We start from the raw sequence: 21,741 nt of genomic DNA, 5'->3' as shown, positions 1-21,741 counted from the left end.
CGTTTGGCCAGCCGGGATTAGGTCAACTCCGCCATAAGAACATCTGGTCTCCCGTGGGTACATAAAGGGGGAAGGAGGTTTTTTTTTAGTATTTTATAGTATAGTACACCCATCTGTAGTTAGTATTTTATATATTATTTTATTGTATTTGATGTTTTAAATTGTTTTAATGTTGATGGACACTGCCCTGAGCCTTTGGGGAGGGCGGTATACAAATACAAACAAACAAACAAACAAACAAACAAACAAACAAACAAACAAACAAACAAACAAATAAATAAATGATGCCGGCAGCGTAACAAATCACAGGTATAGTCCAGGTGTTTGTGGCTTTGATAGAGTTTCCACCATTTAATTTTGTCTTCAGTATTTTTCCAACTCTTTGCGCATATTCTTTACTGAACGCAGTTTTGTTTGATGTTATCTAGTTCCAGAACGCCCAGGTATTTGTAGGCTTCGTTTATGTTGTTTTTGATCATTTGGCCGCTGGGCATTTGAATCCTTTCACTGCTTTTGATTTTCCCTTTATCACGACTGAGGCACATTTTCCAAGTCCAAATTCCATTGATATATCTGCACTGAAAATTCAGACTGTGTTGGTCGGTGATTGTATCTCACTTCCAGTTTTTCCATACAGCTTATTGTTGTTGTTGTCGGTTTTTTTTTACAAAATGAAAATGCAGGCGCCAGAAGTAATCCAGCAGAGAATCCACCTGTCCAGGTGAATGGGATCCTGGGGGGATCCGCCTCTTTCCCTCTCCAGTTACCTGTGACAACACCAGTGGCCAGGATTCAGTGGTCTTTTCGAGCAGCGTCTGGTCCGGAAGTGGTAATTGCTGAACTGAAGAGTGGGAAACTGGAATGGCAGAATATCTGGGACCGGTTTGGGCAGCGGCTGGAGATGGCGGATGGGACCACGCTAAGGATCAGGGCCCTGGAGAAGGAGGACAACAGTACCTTGGAGGTTCGAGTTGTGTTTACCTCTGGAGAGGTTCTCAGGCAAACCTTCCGCCTCTCTGTCTTTGGTGAGTGTCTTTGCCTCTTTCTCCTGAAGCTGCACAGAAATGGCCCCAGTGGGGCCAATTCACGGATGATCCTCCAAGGAGAACAAACACCTTGATGCATTTCTCTGTCTGTTCCCTCTGAGCAGAGCCTGTCCCAGATCCAGAGATACGTCCCCACCTGGTCTCCAGGAGCGCAGAGGTGTGCAACGTGACTCTGCATTGCCTGGGGTCTGAAAAGAGGGGAATTGACGTCTCCTGGAAAAGGGGGAACTCTTCTGATCAGCCGGGTGTCCCAGAAGAAGGTTCGGACGCGGATCTCCACGTCTCCTGGCAGCCCAACTCCTTGGACTCCACCTTCACCTGCCTGCTCAGCAACCCCATCGATCGGAAGAGCGCCTCGTTGGACTTGGCCAGCATCTGCCGGAGTGAAGGTGAGTCACACGAGGATTTGAACGTGTTCTAAGGGGTCAGTCTAGGGGAGGGTCCTGTTCCTGCAGAGGCCAATCAGGTGCCTCAAAGTGCACCTGACACCTTGCAGGAAAACCTCCGATACCTCTGACACCTGTGAACAGGGAAAAGCGCTTTGGATGGAGGTTCCATTTTGCCATCTCGCTCCTCCACGAATTCCTCTGATATTATTATTTCATTTACTATCACAGCTGCCAGATCTTTAGCTGGTTGTTGGCCTTTCATTATTACAATTTGAGCCCCACCCAGAGGCCTGGGAAGCTGTCACATATTGACGTGCGGATCCCAGCAGGGCTGCCTTCTGAATTTGACCGGTGTTGATTTTGTCGATTTGAAGAGGTTTCAAGGGCTGCCCTAGAGTTTTGGGGGATGACGTCCAGTTACCACCGGGACGACCTCAGCTGGTTCGTGCCACAGACCCCGAAGCTCGATTTTCAAATCCTAGTATTTAGTCAACTTCTCCTGTTCTTTTTCAATGACCCTGCTGTCACCAAGTATTTCTATCTTGATAATGATCACTTTCTTGTCCTCCATCATAAGCATAAGTATTTTATTGTGATTGTGCACGCACAACGACATTCACAGCAACATTCCTCGATACACACAATTTCAGACTCACACCCCATCCTCGCTTTCCCCTTCCTCCACCCATCCCTACACAGCCCCAAACACATCAACACGAAGCCGCGGAGTTCAGCACAGCCACAGCTCTAGAGTAGAAGCCGTCTCTAAGCCTCTTTGTCCTAGTTTTGATAGACCTGTATCGTCTGCCGGATGGTAACGGTTCAAAAAGAGAGTGTGCTGGATGAGACGGGCCTCTCGGAATATTTTGGGCTTTTTTTAGGCTTCGGGAATTATGGAGTTCTTCCAAGGAGGGGAGAGGGCAGCCGATAATCCTCTGGGCAGGAGTGATCACCCTTTGGAGCGCCTTCCTATCTGCCACTGTGCATCACTGCAGTGTCTGGTGTGTGATCTGCCAACACACTGTCTGCCTGTTTGGATTTAAAAGTCCCACAAGATCTTGACCTTCTTGTTTTCCAAGGCTTTCTCTGGACCACGTTCCCACCAGTTTTTAGCCATCCTGATGCTGTAATTCGTGCATAAATTCCAGCGGATCATCTTGGCCACTGAGTTGTGCCTCTGTTTGTACTCAGTCTGGGGGATCTTTTTGCATGTGATCAACAGTGTTGTCAGCTTCACAGGTGGTGGCTACTGGCACAGCCCCAGGGCTGATAAGTCCTTTACCTGTTAATTGACCTAATTATTATGGGCTGTGTGGAAAAGTGCCTCCTTATGCTTGTGCTGCCTCTTCATGGACACCAGGGGGTGCTGCAGAACCTTCCTTGTCCCCTGCAGAAGGGATCTCTCTGGCTGTCCTTTCCGCTTTCTCTACCTTTTGCATTACCTGGACTTTTCTCGGGAGGGGGGCGCCCTCTTCACCTCCTCTCTCTGCCTTCCACCCCCCTTCAGAGCCTTCCCCCCTCCCCCGCCTTGCTTCCTTTCAGTGCCCCCCCACCCCATTTCTCTTCCTCATCTCTGCTGGTGTTCAGCAAAGGCTCAAAGGCCCCAAGCCCTCCAGAAGCAGCAGAGTTGTATCTCCCATTAAGTCCAAAAATCATCAAGTCCTGTTGTTTCCTATGTGGCTGGTTAGCGAAGGTAGAAAACAGCACAATTCTCCCTCTTGGGCTGTTTTAAAAACATGTTTTAGAAATATGGTCAAGTTCCTTGTTTAAGGAAAGGATCCTTCTTTTGATTTCTAGAAACAAAATTGAGTATTTGAAAGTATTAAGTATTTGACAGGCAGTCAATGAGAGGAGAAGTAGCTGTTTCTGTTGGCAGCAGACGAGAGGACTTGCTAGAATGAGTTTAAATTATGCACAGAAAGATACCAGCTGGAAATTAGGAACTTTTTTTTACAGTAAGAGTTTTTTACAGTAACAGAGAAAGTATTAATGCCCCGGGCCCTGGAATGCCCGGCCAGACCCCCGTCATGCCCTGCCCAGCCCCACTGGCGCGACGCCACCATTTGAATCCCACCACCATGGGAACCTGCTACGAAAATGTTTGGATCCCACCACTATGCAAGCCCCCTCTCTGAATATCTTGGGGCCTTGCTTCATATGACTAGAGCAAACCTCGCTGAAACTGGGAGCCCCCTGGCTTTGCTGACCGGCTGGTTGCCCTGGAGTGACCGGACATCCCATGCAGGCCACGGCCACTCACACTGTCCTCTGGTTGCCCGCCCGAGGAGCTTGGTTGGGCTCTCGGGAAAAGGCAGGAGAGGACGATGATGCAGGGCTGCCGAGTGATCGCTGGCATTGTAGGCGGGTGAAGTGAAGGGAGCTGGCAGCTCTGCCTGGCAGCTCTGCCACCCCCCCTCCCTTGGCAAAGGAACCTCAGCCCTGATGAACCTCAGCCTGTCACCGCACTACCAGGGTAACTTTCAGTGATTCAAAGTGATTTCAGCCCTTGGTAGCGCGGAGGAACAGAAACGGGACCCAACGCAGCGAGTATCGTAAAAACAGTAAGGTTCCTTATTGAGATGCCGACCTACATGTCAGCGCCTCCGTTCCGCAGCAACTGCGCTGCCTAGCAGCTTTACAAGACATTATATACATTTTTCTCCCGCCGGGAAATCCGGGGGACTGCGGAACAACCCACCACCATTCATTAACAAAAATGCCGGAACCAATCAGAGTCCGGAGGGCATGAGCAAAGGAGGTTTCATACAAATGCAGAACAAATCCTATCTTCTATTTAATACAGAACTTATTTCTATCTAAACTACATAAAAAATAAAATACAGTTTCGTTTTTATTTGGTCAACCAAAATCAGAAATGGATTTATTTATTTATTTCTGACACCGCTATCAAACCCACCAAGACTAGTGAGCAGGCGACTGGCATCTGGAACCACAATCCCTCTCCAGTGGGGCCACTGGCACCTCCCCCCCCCCCCCCCCGGTCGCCTGTGTAGGGCAATAAGCTTCCCTCCTTAGGAACAAGATCCACCAGTCCACAGCCAGAAAATCCACCTCAACCAATCGCATTTGCCTCTGCATCCGGGGCTGTAAGAGTAGCCTCGAGTGGCCGCTGTGTATTTACAAGCCAAGGGTCCTGATCCTCGAGGGAAGTCTTGTGCAGCCGGTCTGGGTGAGAGTTGCGCTGGGCCTCCTGCAGGAGTGACTCGGGGCCCTTGTCCCACCCGTCAAAGGGGACAGTTGAGTGTGGCCCCCTGTGGGCATCAGGTTATGGGTGGGGGGGGGACGAGTGGGCCTGTTTGTGTCTGGCTTCCCCCCTGCCCTAAAGCCCCCCTTCTTGTTCCCTGCAGGAGTCAGCGGGTGCCTCTCCTGGGCGAGGGTGGCCATGCTGGTCGGGGTCTTGGTGCAGATTCTCACCATTGCCTCCTTGAACGTGCTGGAAAGAATCGGGCGGAAACAGAACTGAACGGCAGCAGGAGCAGTGGCTGGGGCCAGACACCATTGGTGGACTCTGCCCAGTGGTGGGATCCAAAAATTTTAGTAACAGGTTCCCATGGTCGTGGGATTCAAACTGTGGCGTAGCACGAGGGGGGACGTAGGGCACGACGGGGGGCGTGGCCGGGCATTCCGGGGGCGGGGCATTCCTGGGCGGGGCTGTGGCCAGGACGCAGCCGCTGCGCCGGTCCTTGGGCGGGGAACGAATGCACGCAGGCGCAGGCTGCCATGCACGCCGGCGCCCCTCCTGCTAGACTGCTCCAAGTTCTGCGTGCTGCTGCTGAGAGGAGGGGCGTAACCAAGGCAACAATCAGGTGGCAAAATCACCAATCAGTAACCCCCTCTCGGCACACACACATAATGAGTCACCTCCTCTCGGAACCGGTGAGAACCTTCTGGATCCCACCTCTGACTCTGGGGCAAAGAAGGGGCTTCAAGCAAGCTCTTTTCAGAGCTCCAGCCGCCGGGCGGGTTATGCAGAGCTGGGACGGAGACACACAGCGTCTGTCATGGCAGAATTCCCACCATTCTGCACGTTTCCTCACCCAAAAATTTGGGGTACGTTTGCACAGCTTTGAATGCACCCCAAGAGCCAACCGTACACCTCCAAATATGCTGAGCCTGCTGGATGATCCGGGCCCCAACACACAAGCATGTGACTTTGGCGGCACTTCCCCATCTGGGCCTTTGCAGATCTCCGGATGCCCCACGTTCCCTCATAGCCACAATCCATGTTAGTTGGGAGAACTGAGCGGGGCCTCCTCTGTTTCGGCCCCCTGCATCCATTCCGGACCAGGAATGGTTTAATATGGCAAATCACAATGTCCAGTTTTGACTTATGGTTCAGTGGTACCTAGAATGGAACAAGACCATTCCCCCCCAGTGGGAAATCCTTGGAAATCAAAAGAAAATGATCATATGCCCTGAAAGAAAGAACCACTCGGGTGGGTGTCTGAGCAGTTAGTCCACCCCCACTACTCCCAAAGCAAAGCTCAGCCTCCCTTCTCAGAAGCTGTGGTGGATTTCGCACTCAGGGTCTGACTCCCAGGCAAGAAGGTGTAGATCCCAGGGCTGGAACAACTGCCCAGAAATGCTCTCCTCAGGTTGTAAGGAATTCCATAGACGCAGAAATAAAAGGCTTTGAGAGTAAAAGTCCATTTATTAAGACATCTTAGAAAGCTCAAGTACACGCAGTGGCAGGAATGACACTTCCCGCCAGAAGCACAGGTTATAATACCAGTCACCCCATCCCCCCTTCCTGCTTCCCATGGGAACAGAGGCTTCATCTCCCGCGCAGAGATAAAGTCTCCGCCGATGCATCTGGCCCATCGCCCGGGCTGTGGAATGCACTCTGGCTAAGCCATCTACCCAACAACACTATTGAATCCTGTACACTCTGCCGCCCCTAAAGACTCCCCCTTCCCCCCAGGTTTGTGCGGAAAGGTGCGGTGGAAAGCAGCAATAAGGGTGGGGGCTTCAATGTTTTCTGAATAGACCCATTGATTATACCCAGAGGAATAGCCCACCTAAGAAACTAAATATGGCAAGCGGTTGCGATTAAAATGAGAGTCCAGAATAGCATCAATGTCGTAGAGCTTGTGGCCATCAATAATAGTCAGGCCTCCTCCGGGCGGTCAGGCTAGGCATCGGAAGCGGGAGCCTCCTTGAGCATGTTTCGGAATGTTAGACAGGATGAATGTTACCAAGAGAGTTAGGCAAACCTAAGCGGGCAGTGACATCATTAATCACTTTAGTAATCTGAAAAGGGTCCCACAAATCTCTTTGCCAAGTTTAGAAAATTTTATGCACGCCTCTGAGATTTTTTGTAGAGAAATACACCCAGGAGCCCACACGCAGAGGGAAATCTGAATGCGGTGTTTATCCGCTTTGCAATTTTTGGGAGTCCTTTTTTGTTTGTCGCGCGGTCTGGACCGACTTCCATCCCTCGGGCTAGGGATGAAATCCATTGTTGAAATTCTGGGGGGTCCAAGGCAGCTGGGCGGTAGCTGTGGGCAACGGGCGGAAGCATAATTTCAGACACAATTTCAAAGGGGGCTTTCTTTGTACTACTATGAACCGCGATTATTAGAGGGCGCATTCGCGCAAACGGAATAAGCTCGCACTAACAGTTCCGGTGGTAGTTGGTGTAACAACGCAAATACTGCTCTAAGGTCTCTGTTCGCTCTCCTCCGCCTCGCCGCCACTTTGAACGTGGTATGAAGCGGCGATACGGCCCCCAACAACCCCAAAAACGCTTTCCAGAACTTGGAGATGCCGAATTGGGGGCCGCGGTCCGAGACCACCTTAACGGGGGCGGAATGGAGACGGTAAACATGTTGAATAAACAGCCGTGCCAACTTAGGAGCAGAGGGGATGGAAGCACATGGAATAAAATGGGCTTAAGCTTAGAGAATAAGTCTACTTACCACCCATAAAACCGTGTTGCCATGACTTTCGGGCAAATCTGAAATGAAATCCATGGAGATGACTTCCCTGCTACCGGAAGCTACCGGGAGAGGTAAGGTAATAGTCCATGGGGCTTTCCCGTGGATGGTTTCGGCTTCAAAATGCACAAACCGAGCAGCCTTTTAATGTATGCCTTCAATGTCTTTGCGCGATTGCGCGCCACCAGAACTGCCGGGCGGCCAAGTGTAGAGATTTCAAAAAGCCAAAATGCCCAGCCGAATCGGCATCGTGGTAAGCTTTAAGAACTCCGTTTTTCATGAGGTGGCGCACGCACCAACATTCCTCTCCTCCGCCAAACTCCATTCTCCAAACGCAACTGGGAGTCCCCTTCGGCCGCTGGAGGTGCTCACAGGCCCCGCCTCTCCTCCACCCCTGCAGGAAAGGAGAGACGAGACTGGGAATGGGGGGCTGGAGGAGAAGGGAGATGCTTGAGATCGGGTGACAGCCAACCCCAACTGGGAGGGGGAAAGAACAGTGCGTGGAATGTCTCTGCAAGGCAGCTCCGGCACTCCCCTTCCTCGGTAGGCGCGAGAGCCGCCACAGCCAGTTTGTTGGTTTTCCTTATAAAAAAATGGACTGTAAAAGAGAAACGAGAAAGTGCAGTCCGCCCAAACAAGTTGTTTTATGACATCTTGAGGGGGGGTGGTGAGCTGCCAGGTTTTTATGATCCTAATTTCAAACTTGAAAAGGATGTTTAGCCCCTTCCAGCCAGTGGCGCCAAGTGGAGAGTGCAAGGTTGATGGCCGTCAGTAGCCCTGTCACCCACAGTCCAGTTTGAGTTCTGCACCAGAGAATTTCTTTTATAAATAAGCACACGGAACCAACCTACCATCTTTATTTTTCTGCAACAGGGTTGCCCTAAGTGCTTTGTCCGAAAGGCGTCCACGTGAACCGCTACAAACGGGAGATCCGCCTCAGGGCGTTTTAGGATGGGTTCTGTGGTAAACGCAGATTTTAGTAGTTCAAAGGCTGTTTGACATTTTTCAGACCAGAGTAAAATTCCCGGGCTTATTAGATACAGTGGATCCTTACTCCTAAAAAGTGCGTAAGAGGTCCAAGGTGTGAGGGAGAGCTCAACCAGCAAATTGGGGTATAAAATCAATGAGCAGAAATTGAAGCAAAACCAAGAAATCCACTCGGAGTTCTTTTGCGGTTGGTGGGGGCAGGCTACTGGAGGATCAAGGCTAATTTTAGCAGGATCCATTTTTAAGCCCCTCGGGCATGATCCGGCAACCCAAATAGTCAATGGATATTCTGATGAAAACAGCATTTGGAGAGGTTGGCAAAGAGAGAGTTGTCAAGCAAGCGTTTCAGCACCTCTCGAACCAATAGTTCATGCTCTTCTATTGTTGCGAGTAAATTAAAACGTCATCTAAGTATACAACAACTCCCTTGTACAGTAAATCATGGAGAACTTCATTGATAAGGGCCATGAAAGCCCCTGGCCCCACTTAACCCTAATGGCATTATTAAGTATTCAAACTGTCCAAACTTTGTGTTAAACGCAGTCAGGTGTTCATATCCTTCAGCAATTTTGACTCTGTAGTAAGCTTCTCTCAAGTCCAATTTAGGTAAAAAATGCGCCCTTTTGCCGAAAGTGCATCTAAAAGGTCCTTTGATCAATGGCAAAGGATATTTATTGGACAGGGAAACCGTGATGGAGACTCCTCGATAATCTGTGCAAAGCCTTTAAAGACCCATCTTTCTTTTTGACAAAACAAAACAGGAGCAGCGTGGTGTAGTAGTTTGGTAGCTCCAGCCGTGATGAAACCGGGCGAAAGCAAGGTTCTTGGTCTAAGAAGGCACGAAGTTCCTTCCTCCTCATTGGGACTCATGCGGTAGATTCTACCCCTTGGGTAGTTGCGCCTCTGGTTGTATGACAATTTTACAGTCAGTAAATCTTCTTGTGGGGTGGAAACTGATCACATTCCTGCTCCTGAAAATCTCTGGCTAGATCTTGATATGCAGGTGGGATGCCAATAGAATCGGGAGCAATCACTGAGGAAGCCAGAGAGGGGGGTGTGACAGGAGACGCGGTTTTCTTCCCACCATGTGTTCACCGCAGGGAGGGTCAGTGAATTCTAGGATTCTGTCTTTCCAAAATGACTTGTGGTCTATGTAATAACAACCAAGGCATGCCTAAAACTATGAAGAGTGTTTGGCCATTACCGCTTCAAAATGAAATCCATTCTCTCCCAATGGTCGGCGCAACGGAGGAGAACCGGCTGTGTTTTGAACTGGGCCGGTCCTTCGCTTCCCGAGGGGGCTGCCAGTCCATTTGGGTGATCGGTATGGGCTTAGCTTGTTGAATTCGGGTCCAGACTCCAGCTCCTCTGCTACCTGGGGCTTCATTAAGCAGTGGGAGCAGCCGGAATCCACATACCGAGGCTATAATGCTATGTGTGTTTAGCTGGGTTGGCTAGAAATGCTTGAACAGTAATGGGAGCGCTGCCTTCACTCACCGCTATTAGAGTCGGGCCCATGTCCATGGGGGGCTGAAGAAAGGCAAACAGCTAAGCTTCCCCCTCCTCTGGGTCGCCTCTTCGGTCACCGCTTTGGACGAGCTTTCAGTGGGAGGCGGCCCTGGATCTGCGTGGTGGTTTAAGTAGACGGAGTGCGCGGAGCTGGGGTCGCTATTGGTTTTTGCTTCTTGGGACAGTTGAAGGCTTGATGACCTGGCCCTCCTAGTAAAGACAATAACCCAAGCCGGGCGGCGGCGGTCGGAGGTGGCTCTTCGGTAGGAGCCGCTGGGTTTGACTTGGTGGACACAGTAGTGGTTTTAGGGCGTGGGCAATGCCTCCTTGACGAGCATATTCCGGAAACGAGACGCCTTCATACTTTGAGACCCTAACTGGATCCAATCCGCAATAGTACCGGGAGAGGAACTCGAATTAGAAAACACCGCCATCGTAGCTTTGCTATCCACAGCATCCGAGAAGTATTCGCATTTCATGCGTTCAGGCCACTCCAGGAGGAAATCGAAAGCAGCCGCCGTGCGAGACGAAAGAAATTCACGGACAAATTCTGCAAACGGGCGGTTGCCTTGCTGGATGGTTTTGATGGGGCGGATAGCTTCATTCTCGGTGCCTGGATCTTGAAAGCGCGCTCTTAAAGCTTGGAGGAATGCTGGCACTGTGCGATGAGTCCTCATCCTGTAAATCCAAAACAGTCACTTAACCAGTCGTGGCTGCTGCCCCATCCAGGACTGAGCCGATTGTCCCGTGAGATTTTTTCGCGTTCAGACCGGGTATAGACCATCATAGTCTTCCAAGTGGGCATTGAGTTGTAAAATGAAGCAGGGAAGTTTGGAAGCGGGTCCCATCAAAACTGGCTGGTATCAGCTTAGTAGCCTGCCGTTCGACGGCTCTTGGTGCCCGCTGAGGTGGCAGTACGCGCGGGTTTGAGCGGGTTGGGCAGGCAGCTGTTGTTTCGGGAGCCTGAATCGGGGGCGCTGGCCGTGCCGCTGGCGCTTGGGTGGTGCAGGACTCAGGCACGTGGCCCCTCTGGCTACCGCATGATCAGTAACAGCATAGACTCCAACTTGGGGCTTCCCCGTCTGCTGCTGCCTCCTTAGCTCCCTTTCCAACGCAGCCAGATCCTCTCTCATTGCGAGCCAACGCATCCTGGTACATGCAAAGCAGCCTTTTCTCGCTCCAATTTAGCCAGTTCGTCCCGCTTAAGGGCTTCAGTGAGCTCACTTGGCGTGCAGAGAGCCTGAACGCTTTCGCGTTGCCGCTTGTAAATCCAGTCTGGACTGTTCCAGGACTTTATCATGGACTGATCGATTCTAGCATATTGTCGTTGGAGCTGCGTCTTTGGCACGGTCCAACTCGAGCTGGACTTCTTTGCGGCGCTTGCTGTTCCCCGTCCCTCTGCAGGCTTTTCGCTTCTTGCTGCAACTGTGCCTACTCCTCCTCCCATAACTGGCGTTCACGGTTCCATGCCGCTTTGGGCTTCGCGCAGTCGCCCCACTTCCTCATCCCAGTCCTCCCTCGGCGGGAGAGGAAACCGGTCTGGCTGGGAACGCAGGCTTTCTTCGGACTCCTCGCCGCCTGGAAGCCGGTGGCATCGGAGACACCGTGAAGCCGCCGCAGACACCGGTGGCTCCCCGAGGCACCTCTTGCGCGGCCGCTGGCTCCAGGATCAGGGGGGTCCGACAGCTGCACGGATACCCCTCCCAACTCCAGCGGTTTAGTCCCGGTGTCCTTTGGACGGGCCCCTGCGCGTGCCGCAGTGCCACGGTGGTTCCTTGGGAGCATCACCAAAATACGAGTCCAGGAATCGCCTACCGGACTCCTGGGTTGCCGCGATGAAAGGTGGTCAAGCCTGGCTCCTCCATGACAGGTTGCATCTGGAGGTTTGTAATCCACATGAAAACGGGTAGAGATCCGATCCACAGGCGCTCGATCCATAGACAGCGCCCCAAATCTACTCAAGGTCGCCGCCACGTCCCTCGCTCCAACGTGGAGTAAAGGAAGACTCGCGGCGATACGAGGGACGGGAAAGAGCCACCAGCTGCAGGCCTCGCTTCTCCTGCCGGTTCCTCCAAATCAAGAAGGGAAAGGTCGGTGCCCTCTTTGGGGGCTACCGCGACCTTCCTTTATAACATTCAACCTCTCCATCGCAAGACAAGAGGTCCACTACACAGGAGTATAGATGAATTAAGATTCCTGCTACAATGTAAGGAATTCCCATAGGACGCAGGAAATAAAAGGCTTTGAGAGTAAAAAAGTCCATTTATTAAGACATCTGTGAAAGCTCTGGTGACACGCGAGTGGCAGGAATGACACTTCCCGCCAGAAGCACAGGTTATAATACCAGTCACCCCATCCCCCCTTCCTGCTTCCCATGGGAACAGAGGCTTCATCTCCCGCGCAGAGATAAAGTCTCCGCCGATGCATCTGGCCCATCGCCCGGGCTGTGGAATGCACTCAAGGTTACTTCACCATCAACACTATTGAATCCTTTACACAGGTGGTGCTTCCTCTGTGCCTTTACTCAGGAGTAAATCCTCCTGAGCACAAGAAGGAAACATATATAGGACTGAGTCCACACAAGAGGACAGACAGCTCGCATCCATGCCAAATGAGCAGCCCACGGACACTGGGGATCCCAGCCAGCCGGCTCTCCAGGGCGGCTTCCAGCTCCTCTTGCTGGGGGTGGGGGGTGGGGTGGGGTGGTCTCGGGGGGGTCTCACTGCTGTAGCCAAACTTCCCAGAGGATGAAGGGGGTGTGAGTATCACTATGGGTGCATGAATCACCTTTCCTGGAGCAGCTGAGAACCGCACCCTGTCCAGTTGCTGAATCCCACTACTGCAACCCCCCCCCCCGCCACGGCTGCTTTTGCATGTGACCAATAAAGTGACTCTGTTTGCCGTGCTTCTTTCAACTGATGCCTCAGTCTTGTTTTCTTTCTAGCACAAAAATAAAACTCACATTCCTTCCCCCTTTCTCCCCAAAGCCTGCATTCAGGGAGGGGGGAGGGTTGAAGAAGAAGAAGGAGGAAGAGGAAGAGGAGGAAGAGGAGTAGTTTGGATTTATATCCCCCCTTTCTCTCCTGCAGGAGACTCAAAGGGGCTGACAATCCCCTTGCCCTTCCCCCCTCACAACAAACACCCTGCGAGGTAGGTGGGGCTGAGAGAGCTCTGAGAAGCTGTGGCTAGCCCAAGGTCACCCAGCTGGCGTGTGTGGGAGTGCACAGGCTAATCTGAATTCCCCAGATAAGCCTCCACAGCTCAAGCGGCAAAGCGGAGAATCAAACCCGGTTCCTCCAGATTAGATACACGAGCTCTGGAAACTTCCCTTACGCCACTGCTGCTCCTTAAAGCAGCCCCAACAAAGGGGGACCGGTATGCAAAGGAGTGGCCACTTTCCCCGGGTCCCTGAAGTAGGAAGACAAAAAAAAATCTGTTTTCACTTGGGAAGGGTCTTCAGCTATACAGACACATTTTCAATAGGTTCTGGTGGGTTTTCCGGGGGGCTGCGTGGCCGTGGTCTGGTGGATCTTGCTCCTAACGTTTCACCTGCATCTGTGGCTGGCATCTTCAGAGGTGTATGACAGAGGGAAGTCTGTTACAGCCACAGATGCAGGCGAAACATTAGGAGCAAGATCCACCGCATTCAATGCAAAGCCGCTACATTCCGAAAAACCCACTCCAGAACCAGTTGGAACTGCCCATGGTGCCACCGACAATACATTTGCAGTTTTTTTTTTTTTTTAAAAAAAATTGCTTGTTTGTAAGGATGTGTTTTTCATGGTTTAAAATTGCAAGCAGCTTCAAGCTGGACTCTGAAGAGCCAGCAAAGAAATATCCTAAATAAATCAGGAACAAATTCAGCACTAAACTGTGAAAACTCACGATTGGAAAGCCGGACAAATTCAAGAGGTCTTCACCTGCTTGCAAAACAGAGTGATAGAAACGGGCAAATGGGGGGGGGGGGCGCGGTGTCTAAGGTTTGGGTACCATGACTGAGAAGGCCCTGTTCCAGGTTGCCGCCCCTCTAGCCTCAGGTGGTGGGTGCACCCAAAGCAGGTGTAATCTGTACCTGTGGGTTCTGTGGGGCAGAATGAGTTTGCAACAACAATTTTTAAAAACAAAATGGTTTACTTTCTTAACACATAACATTAAACATCAACATTTAACATCACACTTGAAGGTCCTGTTCAGGTTGCATTTTCAAGTCCTTCTAGTTACAGTCTACTGATTCTGCCAAGTCCAATTCTTCTTTGCAAGGGGGTTGGCTCCTGAAGACTCCAAGGGCTTGGTGAACAGGATGCAACACGATGAAGGTTTCCAGGAGAACTCTCACCCACTACAACCACAAAAAGAACCCCTGAAACAATAAACTCCAACGTTTACAACATAGCAAAAACAAACAACTACCTTCCCAGTAGTTCCCAACAACATTGCAGTTACCTTAACAAGGTGTTCAGGGCTTATACAAACCAAGGTCCGAGTCTGGTAGCCTCGTCTCCTCCAAACTACATGAGTTCTGCAGCCTTCTGCTGCTTTGAGTCTCCACCCCTTCCTGGGTCAACCCATTCTGAGCATGGGGGTTACACAGGCTTCTCCACAGACAACCGTAGTGTCCAAGGGGGCCACGTGAGGCTGGCAATGCCAAGGCTTTCACCAAGACCTGGGCTGCTGAGACCACTGGTAAGGACCACTGGTTTAGCCAGCCAGCCCTGCGGCATAGCCAACCCCATAGAGGCCCCTCGGCAGCCCTGTATTAGCCATTAAGCACAAGGAGCACGTGTTCAGGGCACCAAGAGAGCTGGGGGCATCGCAGAAAGTGAAGAAAGAGAACCACCACCAGAAATGCAGCCAATCCCCTTATCTGAAACTAACGGGGCCCGGCCACGCGTTGCTGTGGCTTATTGTGGTGAAATGGGAAAGGAAGAGTAGCAGCAAATCAATTGCAGAGGCCAGCAGTATGTGCTCATGCAAACACGCAGCAGGGGCGTAACGAGGCAGCCCTGGGCAAACTGTAGCCCTGGGCAAAACCTGAGTTGGATGCCCCCCCCCCCCCATGGGTGGCCACTCCACCACGACCAAAATGTTTTTGCACCAGAACATTGGTGCCTGCAGTGGGTGCACTTTTAGACATATCAGCACCATGCCTTCACAAAGCATATCATCAGGAGATCGTCCTTAAAGCTATTCTCCAAGTTTGGCGAGGTTTGGTTCAGCGAGTTCGTACGGCGGATTCCCCAAGGGCGCGCCCTATCCCTCGCTCAGCCTCAATGGGAGCTGATAGGAGATAGGGGCTACAGTTTTGAGGGTCCATAACTTTGGCCCCCCTGAACCAAACTGCACCAAACCTGGGGGGTATCATCAGGGCAGTCTCCTGATGAGCATTCCTGAAAGTTATGAGACTGTGCCCTCAGAAATGTGCTCCCCCCAGCCTGCAACCCCCAATGACAGCAATGCAGAAAACTCAATGCAGAACAAAGATTCTTGGGCAAATTTCTAGGATGTTCCTGAAGGGGGCGTGTTTTTGGAGCTGGGAGTCAAAATGTCAGGGCATTATCTGGAAACTATCCCAGGGACTCTTCAAGTTTGGTGCAGTTTACGATGGGGTTCAGAAGTTATGGACCCTGAATGGGGTACCCCATCCCACATTCTTTGCTAATATATGTAAGCAAATTTCTTTGAAGGTCCAGCACCCTTGGACCCCCTGAGAACCAAACTGCACTGAACATTGGGGGGGCCATCATGACAGTCTCCAGATGATACCCTGAAATTTTGGTGCCGATACGTCCAAGAATGCCCTCCCTGCAAGAACATCCCGAAATTTGCCCAAGAATCTTTGTTCTGCATTGAGTTTTCTGCATTGCTGTCATTGGGGGTTGCAGGCTGGGGGGAGCACATTTCTGAAGGCACAGTCTCAAAACTTTCAGGGTCTCATCAGAAGACTGCCCTAATGATACCCCCCCCAGGTTTGGTGCAGTTTGGTTCAGGGGGGTCAAAGTTATGGACCCTCAAAACTGTAGCCCCCATCTCCTATTAGCTCCCATTGGAAACAATGGGGGATGGGGCACCCCCTTTGGGAGTCCATAACTTTGGACTCCTTGAACCAAACCTCACCAAACTTGGGGGGTAGCATAAGGACAGTCCCCTGATGATACGCTGAAATTTTGGTGCCGCTAGCCTCAAAACTGCGCCCCCTGCAGGCCAAAAATGGAAAACTACTAAAATACCCAAAAACGAACCCAGCATTTTGATGCCCCCCACAAGGTGATGCCCTGGGCAGCTGCCCACTTTGCCCAATGGGCATTACGCCAGTGACACGCAGCCTGATACTGTGCAATGTCAGTGATGTGTGTGCCCCTCACTCTCTTCCCGCCCTCACTTCTCTTCCCTTGCATGCCACCCCTCCCCCTCCCTCCCTTCCCTTTCCCTCCGCTAGGGTGGGTGGGTCATATCAAGATGCTGGGCCCCCTGCCTCCCCTCCCTTGCATGCCTCCCCCTCTGTCCCTTTCCTCTCCCTCCCTCTCTTCCCTTGCATGCCACCCCTCCGTCTCCCTCCCTCCCTTCCCTCTCCCTCGTGTGTATGTGTGTGTATGTGTTTCACTTCCACTCGAGTTACTGCCTATGTACTGTTTCCACTGCTCATATCTGGCCATCTGAGTGAACATTCTAAGCAGCACGAACAGTTACACACAGGCAGCTGCATGTCCTTCACCATGGACCGCCAGGAAAAGGGCATTTTACCTGGGCCAGGTGTGAAATTTCAGGTATGTGAACATCTAAAAACACTCTCGCCTGGCTGACTATAGTGGCTGGGAATTTTCAGAGGAATTGGCCCAGCAGTTACTGAGTTATACTATCATCAACAAAAACACTGTTAGCTTTTTATATAGATAGATGCATAAAGAGCAATGTCTCTGTCCCATCCAAGGAATGCAAATTCGAGCAATAAAAAAGAATATTGATGTTGTAGCAACCACAAATAGCAACCAGGTTACTTGTCTGTCAGAAGAGTTTTGATTGTGTGTTCCTGCATTGCAGGGGGTTAAACTTGATTGGCCGTGGGGTCTCTTCCAACTTTTTTATCTGATGAAATCACAGTAAGATCCCCCCCCCCCCCCCGGCCCAATCTTCACCAAACTCCCAACAGAGATGGATTATCACAAGTTTTCCAGACGGGGGAGGGACAAAGAGCCCCCCCGCCCTCCCTCCGAGGGATCATGGGGGGAGGACAGAAATCTGCTCTTTCCACCTCCTCCTCCAAAATTCCTGTCCCCAGGACCCAGCTGCTCTGTCCTGCCTCCAGCAGTGAGAACCTCCAGTTTCATGGGCCCCCAAATTTTCTACAGAAGACGGATGGGGCACCCCTTTTAGTGGCCCAGAAAATCGGACCCCCCCTGAACTAAACTTCACCAATTTTGGGGATTCTTCTAAGGAGAGTCACCTGAAGCAATGCTGCAAATTTGATGGCTCTACCTTAAAAAAAAAAAAAAACCACTCTCAAGGGCTCCATAAAGATAACAAAGCTGAAAATGTTGGGCGGGGGATGTCTTTTTTCAGTTTTGTCTTTCCGGCTTCACTAAAATGGTGCTCTTTTTGGAGTTTTTTTTCTCTATTTGGCCTTTCCTGAGTAGGAGCAGCAGTGGCGTAGGAGGTTAAGAGCTCGTGTATCTAATCTGGAGGAACCGGGTTTGATTCCCAGCTCTGCCGCCTGAGCTGTGGAGGCTTATCTGGGGGATTCAGATTAGCCTGTGCACTCCCACACACGCCAGCTGGGTGACCTTGGGCTAGTCACAGCTTCTCGGAGCTCTCTCAGCCCCACCTACCTCACAGGGTGTTTGTTGTGAGTGGGGAAGGGCAAGGAGATTGTCAGCCCCTTTGAGTCTCCTGCAGGAGAGAAAGGGGAGATATAAATCCAAACTCTTCTTCTCTTCTTCTTCTAATCAGCCCTACATATTGTGGCATTTAGCATTTTGCAGTGCACTTGGATCAGTGGGACGACATACTTTGTATCCACAGTGATTGTGCTGGGATCTGTGAGGGGAGCTACTCAGTGGCCCCGATCCTACGGCTGTCTTCCCTTCTCACTTCTCTCCAGCTGCTGCAGAGGTTGCCGTCCACTGCAGCGCCCTGTTCCTCTGCAGCTAGCAATTCTGCACGCACGTGGACTCGGCACAGAGCAGCATTTGCGGCAACCGGAGCAAAGTACGAAGGAAACGAGTCGCAGGATCCCGTTCTGGTGCTCCTTCCAGATCAGTGTTTGCCTGGGAGCTGTTTTTGTGTTTTTGTGTGACCTCTACGGCTTGTGTTGTAAGCTGGCTGTGCTCTTCCCTTTGTGCAGTAGACACCTCCTTCTCTAAGTCCGGCTACATGGTCTTGACCATCGTCCTGTTAGTGCTAAGCCTCGGGGCGGCTTTTTGGTGCTGGCGGATCAACAGTGAGAAGTCAGCCCAGGCAGGTGAGCCAAATGTCTCCGTCAGAGTCTCCCTCGGGGTTTAGCAAACCAGGAACCATTTTGAGTGGGGTGGTGACCTTTGACCTGGAGTGCCGACACAGGGCTGGCCTAGTGGTTCCCCCCCCCCCCAAAAAAGTGCAATGAGATACTTGGCAGTCACTGAGCAATGTATTTGTCAAAGGTTTTCACAGCTGAAATCAACTGGCAATGGGATGCAGATCCAATGATGAACTGTTTGGATTTCCCTTGTTTATGTCTAACGTGGAAATGTGCAGTCAATGGCTCCGTGGTGCATTTTGTGGACTGTGTGGCCACGTGGCACTCAAACCCACAAAACCCACCCCATCCAGTGACCGTATCAAGGGTCCAGACTCCCGCCTCTCTCCGACCCGGGGGTTCTTTTTTTAAAAAACGAACACACAAAACAATATTAGAACAATATATTAAAAGTTTATTAAAACAAAAGGAAGGAAAAACAACCAAAGGCAGGCATAATACTTCGGCATAGGAGCAGCAGTGGCGTAGGAGGTTAAGAGCTCGTGTATCTAATCTGGAGGAACCGGGTTTGATTCCCAGCTCTGCCGCCTGAGCTGTGGAGGCTTATCTGGGAATTCAGATTAGCCTGTGCACTCCCACACATGCCAGCTGGGTGACCTTGGGCTAGTCACAGCTTCCCGGAGCTCTCTCAGCCCCACCCACATCACAGGGTGCTTGTTGTGAGGGGGGAAGGGCAAGGAGATTGTCAGCCCCTTTGAGTCTCCTGCAGGAGAGAAAGGGGGGATATAAATCCAAACTCTTCTTCTCTTCCTCATATGGTGCAGCGCATTAATGGGAAAAGAAAAGAAAAAAGTAAATATACCAATAAAAGCCTGGTCCTCGTAATTACCATCGCCTTGGTGCTGAAGAGCAAGCAAAGTCCACCAACAACCTTAATAAAGTCAAGTCAGTTTGGACCAAGGGAGGCCAACCTATGGCGCTCCAGATGTTCATGGCCATGCTGGCAGGGACTGATGGGAATTGTAGTCCATGCGCATCTGGAACGCCATAGGTTGGTCACATAAGAACATAAAAACTAGCCTGCTGGATCAGACCAGAGTCCATCTAGTCCAGCACTCTGCTACTCGCAGTGGCCCACCAGGTGCCTTTGGGAGCTCACATGCAGGATGTGAAAGCAATGGCCTGCTGCTGCTGCTGCTGCTCCTGAGCACCTGGTCTGCTAAGGCATTTGCAATCTGAGATCAAGGAGGATCAAGATTGGGAGCCATAGATCGACTTCTCCTCCATAAATCTGTCCAAGCCCCTTTTAAAGCCATCCAGGTGAGTGGCCATCACCACCTCCTGGGGCAGCATATTCCAAACACCAACCACACGTTGCGTGAAGAAGTGTTTCCTTTCATTAGTCCCAATTCTTCCCCCCAGCATTTTCAATGGATGTCCCCTGGTTCTAGTATTGTCAGAAAGAGAGAAAAATGTCTCTCTGTCAATATTTTCTACCTCTCATTGTCACCTCTGGTCCAGACTGATAAGCAAAGCCAAAAGACGTAGGACAGAAGCAAGAGTAGAGTCAGAATGAGAAATGGCCCCCAGCCCACAAAAGCCACCAGTGACGGTGAGCCATAAACAGGGGAAATCCAAACAGTTCCACACTGTTCAACTCTGGACCTCAGTCGGATTGCCCCGTTGCTTTTTGTTTTTCATTCTCTGGAAGGACCCTGTAAACATTTATAAATGGGGGCCCCTCCGAGCTCTCGCACAGATTTACTTTCTGCTCGGCCTCGTCTGCTTTTTTAAGGGCCCCAATCCGGAGCCCCGGGGGGCAGGAGTCTACTCGCGGAAGCTTCTGTCTCATGACCAGGAAGGGACCCGGTTGTGGGGTTTGGACACACGAGGGGCAGCCCCAGATAATTAATGTGCTGTCCAAGCCCCCTCCCTGCCTCACAAGATGCCTTTTCTTCTCAGCCACCATCCCGACTGTCCAAGTGGAGGAGAGCCCTTCGGATGACCCGAACGCGGAGGTCGCGAAGAGGAGCCCCCCAGAAGGTAACGACAAGGTGAGGCTGTCCCGAGGCCTTTTCACGGGGCCTCTTGCTCTGCCGAGTCGAAGGTGCAGCCGGCCCAGACCTTGGGGGGAAACCATTTGGGGGGGGGAGGTATCTTTTTGGCTTCACAGAAAGCGCAGGTGCAGCTCATGTTCTAGAGGGAGTGGCCTCTTGGCAGGTCACAGGTGGAGGCTCCCAGGTATTTCGCACTGTGGACACCCTTCTTCTGCTTGCGCCCTTGCGTGTAGTCCCTCGGTCGCCGGGAAAACAGTGCTGACAGAAGCCCCCAGAGGAGCCCCCAAAGAAGCCCCCAGAGAGAGCCGCTCATCGCACCCGTTCACAACCCCCCCCAAGGAAACGGTGTAAAAGCCCTTTACTTCCAACAGCAAAGACTGGGTGAAAAGAGTTTTCAAACACTCACTTTGGCTCAGCCTTTTCAAGGGGAGGGGTTGCCGTGTTCTCGCCTCTGTCCCTCTGGGCCACCTTGTCAGGAGGGCTTTGATGGGCGTGTCCCTGCAGGGCCGGCGGTTGGACTGGATGGCTCTGGTGGTCTCTTCCAACACTTCCATGATTCTACGGTGATGCCTGCTCGCATAAGGGCAGGGGGTCTGAGCCCCTCGGGGATAGGGCGGTATATTAAATCAAATAAATTAATAATAATAATAATAATAATAATAATAATAATAATAATAATAATTTCTTTGCACAGCTCAAATGCAGGCAAGACAAGGTGAGGAGCTGTTCCTAATAACCAAGATCCGGGATCACAACGTTTGCCAAAAGGTAGCAGCCGGGGCTGGGGAGGGGGGGCTGCTTCCTTCTGCCGTTTCACACAGCAACACGAGGGGCCACTTGTGTGTGGGGGGGTATTTTCAGAGCTGCACTTCCTCAGTGATGCTGACCATGAGGGCGCCTGGGCAGTCAACTGTCCAGCTCCGGCTGCTGCTCACGATGGCGTTTTGGCCTTCGCATTAACGCAGAGTCCCAGCTACGTTCTGCTTCAGTGGAGTCCCTTCGGGCAGAAGGAGCGCAGGCCGGGCAGCCCCAACTGCAGTCTTCAGCGCCCATCTGGAATCGTTTGGCTGTGACCTAACTGACGAAGATATCGATTTAGGTCAACTATTTATAGTAGGGTTTTTTTTTCTCAGTCAACACAACTCAAAAGTGGGTTACATCCGATTTTGGAACACAAAGTCACAGCAACAGCAAGAAGAAGAAGAAGAGTTTGGATTTATATCCCCCCTTTCTCTCCTGCAGGAGACTCAAAGGGGCTGACAATCTCCTTGCCCTTCCCCCCCTCTCAACAAACACCCTGTGAGGTGGGTGGGGCTGAGAGAGCTCCGAGAAGCTGTGACTAGCCCA

The 21,741-nt window shown here is 51.4% G+C and overlaps 1 protein-coding gene across 1 annotated transcript in view; it reads left to right on the top strand.

The window, feature by feature from the left end:
* LOC125444010 overlaps nucleotides 1-21,472 on the top strand; it is a 67,755-nt gene extending 46,283 nt beyond the window's left edge. The window contains exons 7-9 of the mRNA XM_048516484.1: nucleotides 20,300-20,391; nucleotides 20,628-20,775; nucleotides 21,360-21,472. Coding sequence (XP_048372441.1) covers nucleotides 20,300-20,391; nucleotides 20,628-20,775; nucleotides 21,360-21,472 — 353 coding nt within the window. The remainder of the gene's footprint in view (nucleotides 1-20,299; nucleotides 20,392-20,627; nucleotides 20,776-21,359) is intronic.
* Nucleotides 21,473-21,741: the final 269 nt, after the last annotated feature.

Source organism: Sphaerodactylus townsendi, linkage group LG01 (genome assembly GCF_021028975.2).
Source record: "Sphaerodactylus townsendi isolate TG3544 linkage group LG01, MPM_Stown_v2.3, whole genome shotgun sequence".
NCBI lineage: Eukaryota > Metazoa > Chordata > Lepidosauria > Squamata > Sphaerodactylidae > Sphaerodactylus > Sphaerodactylus townsendi.
Note: the sequence above shows the minus strand (reverse complement) of the source record. Positions and strands in the feature narration are given on the sequence as shown.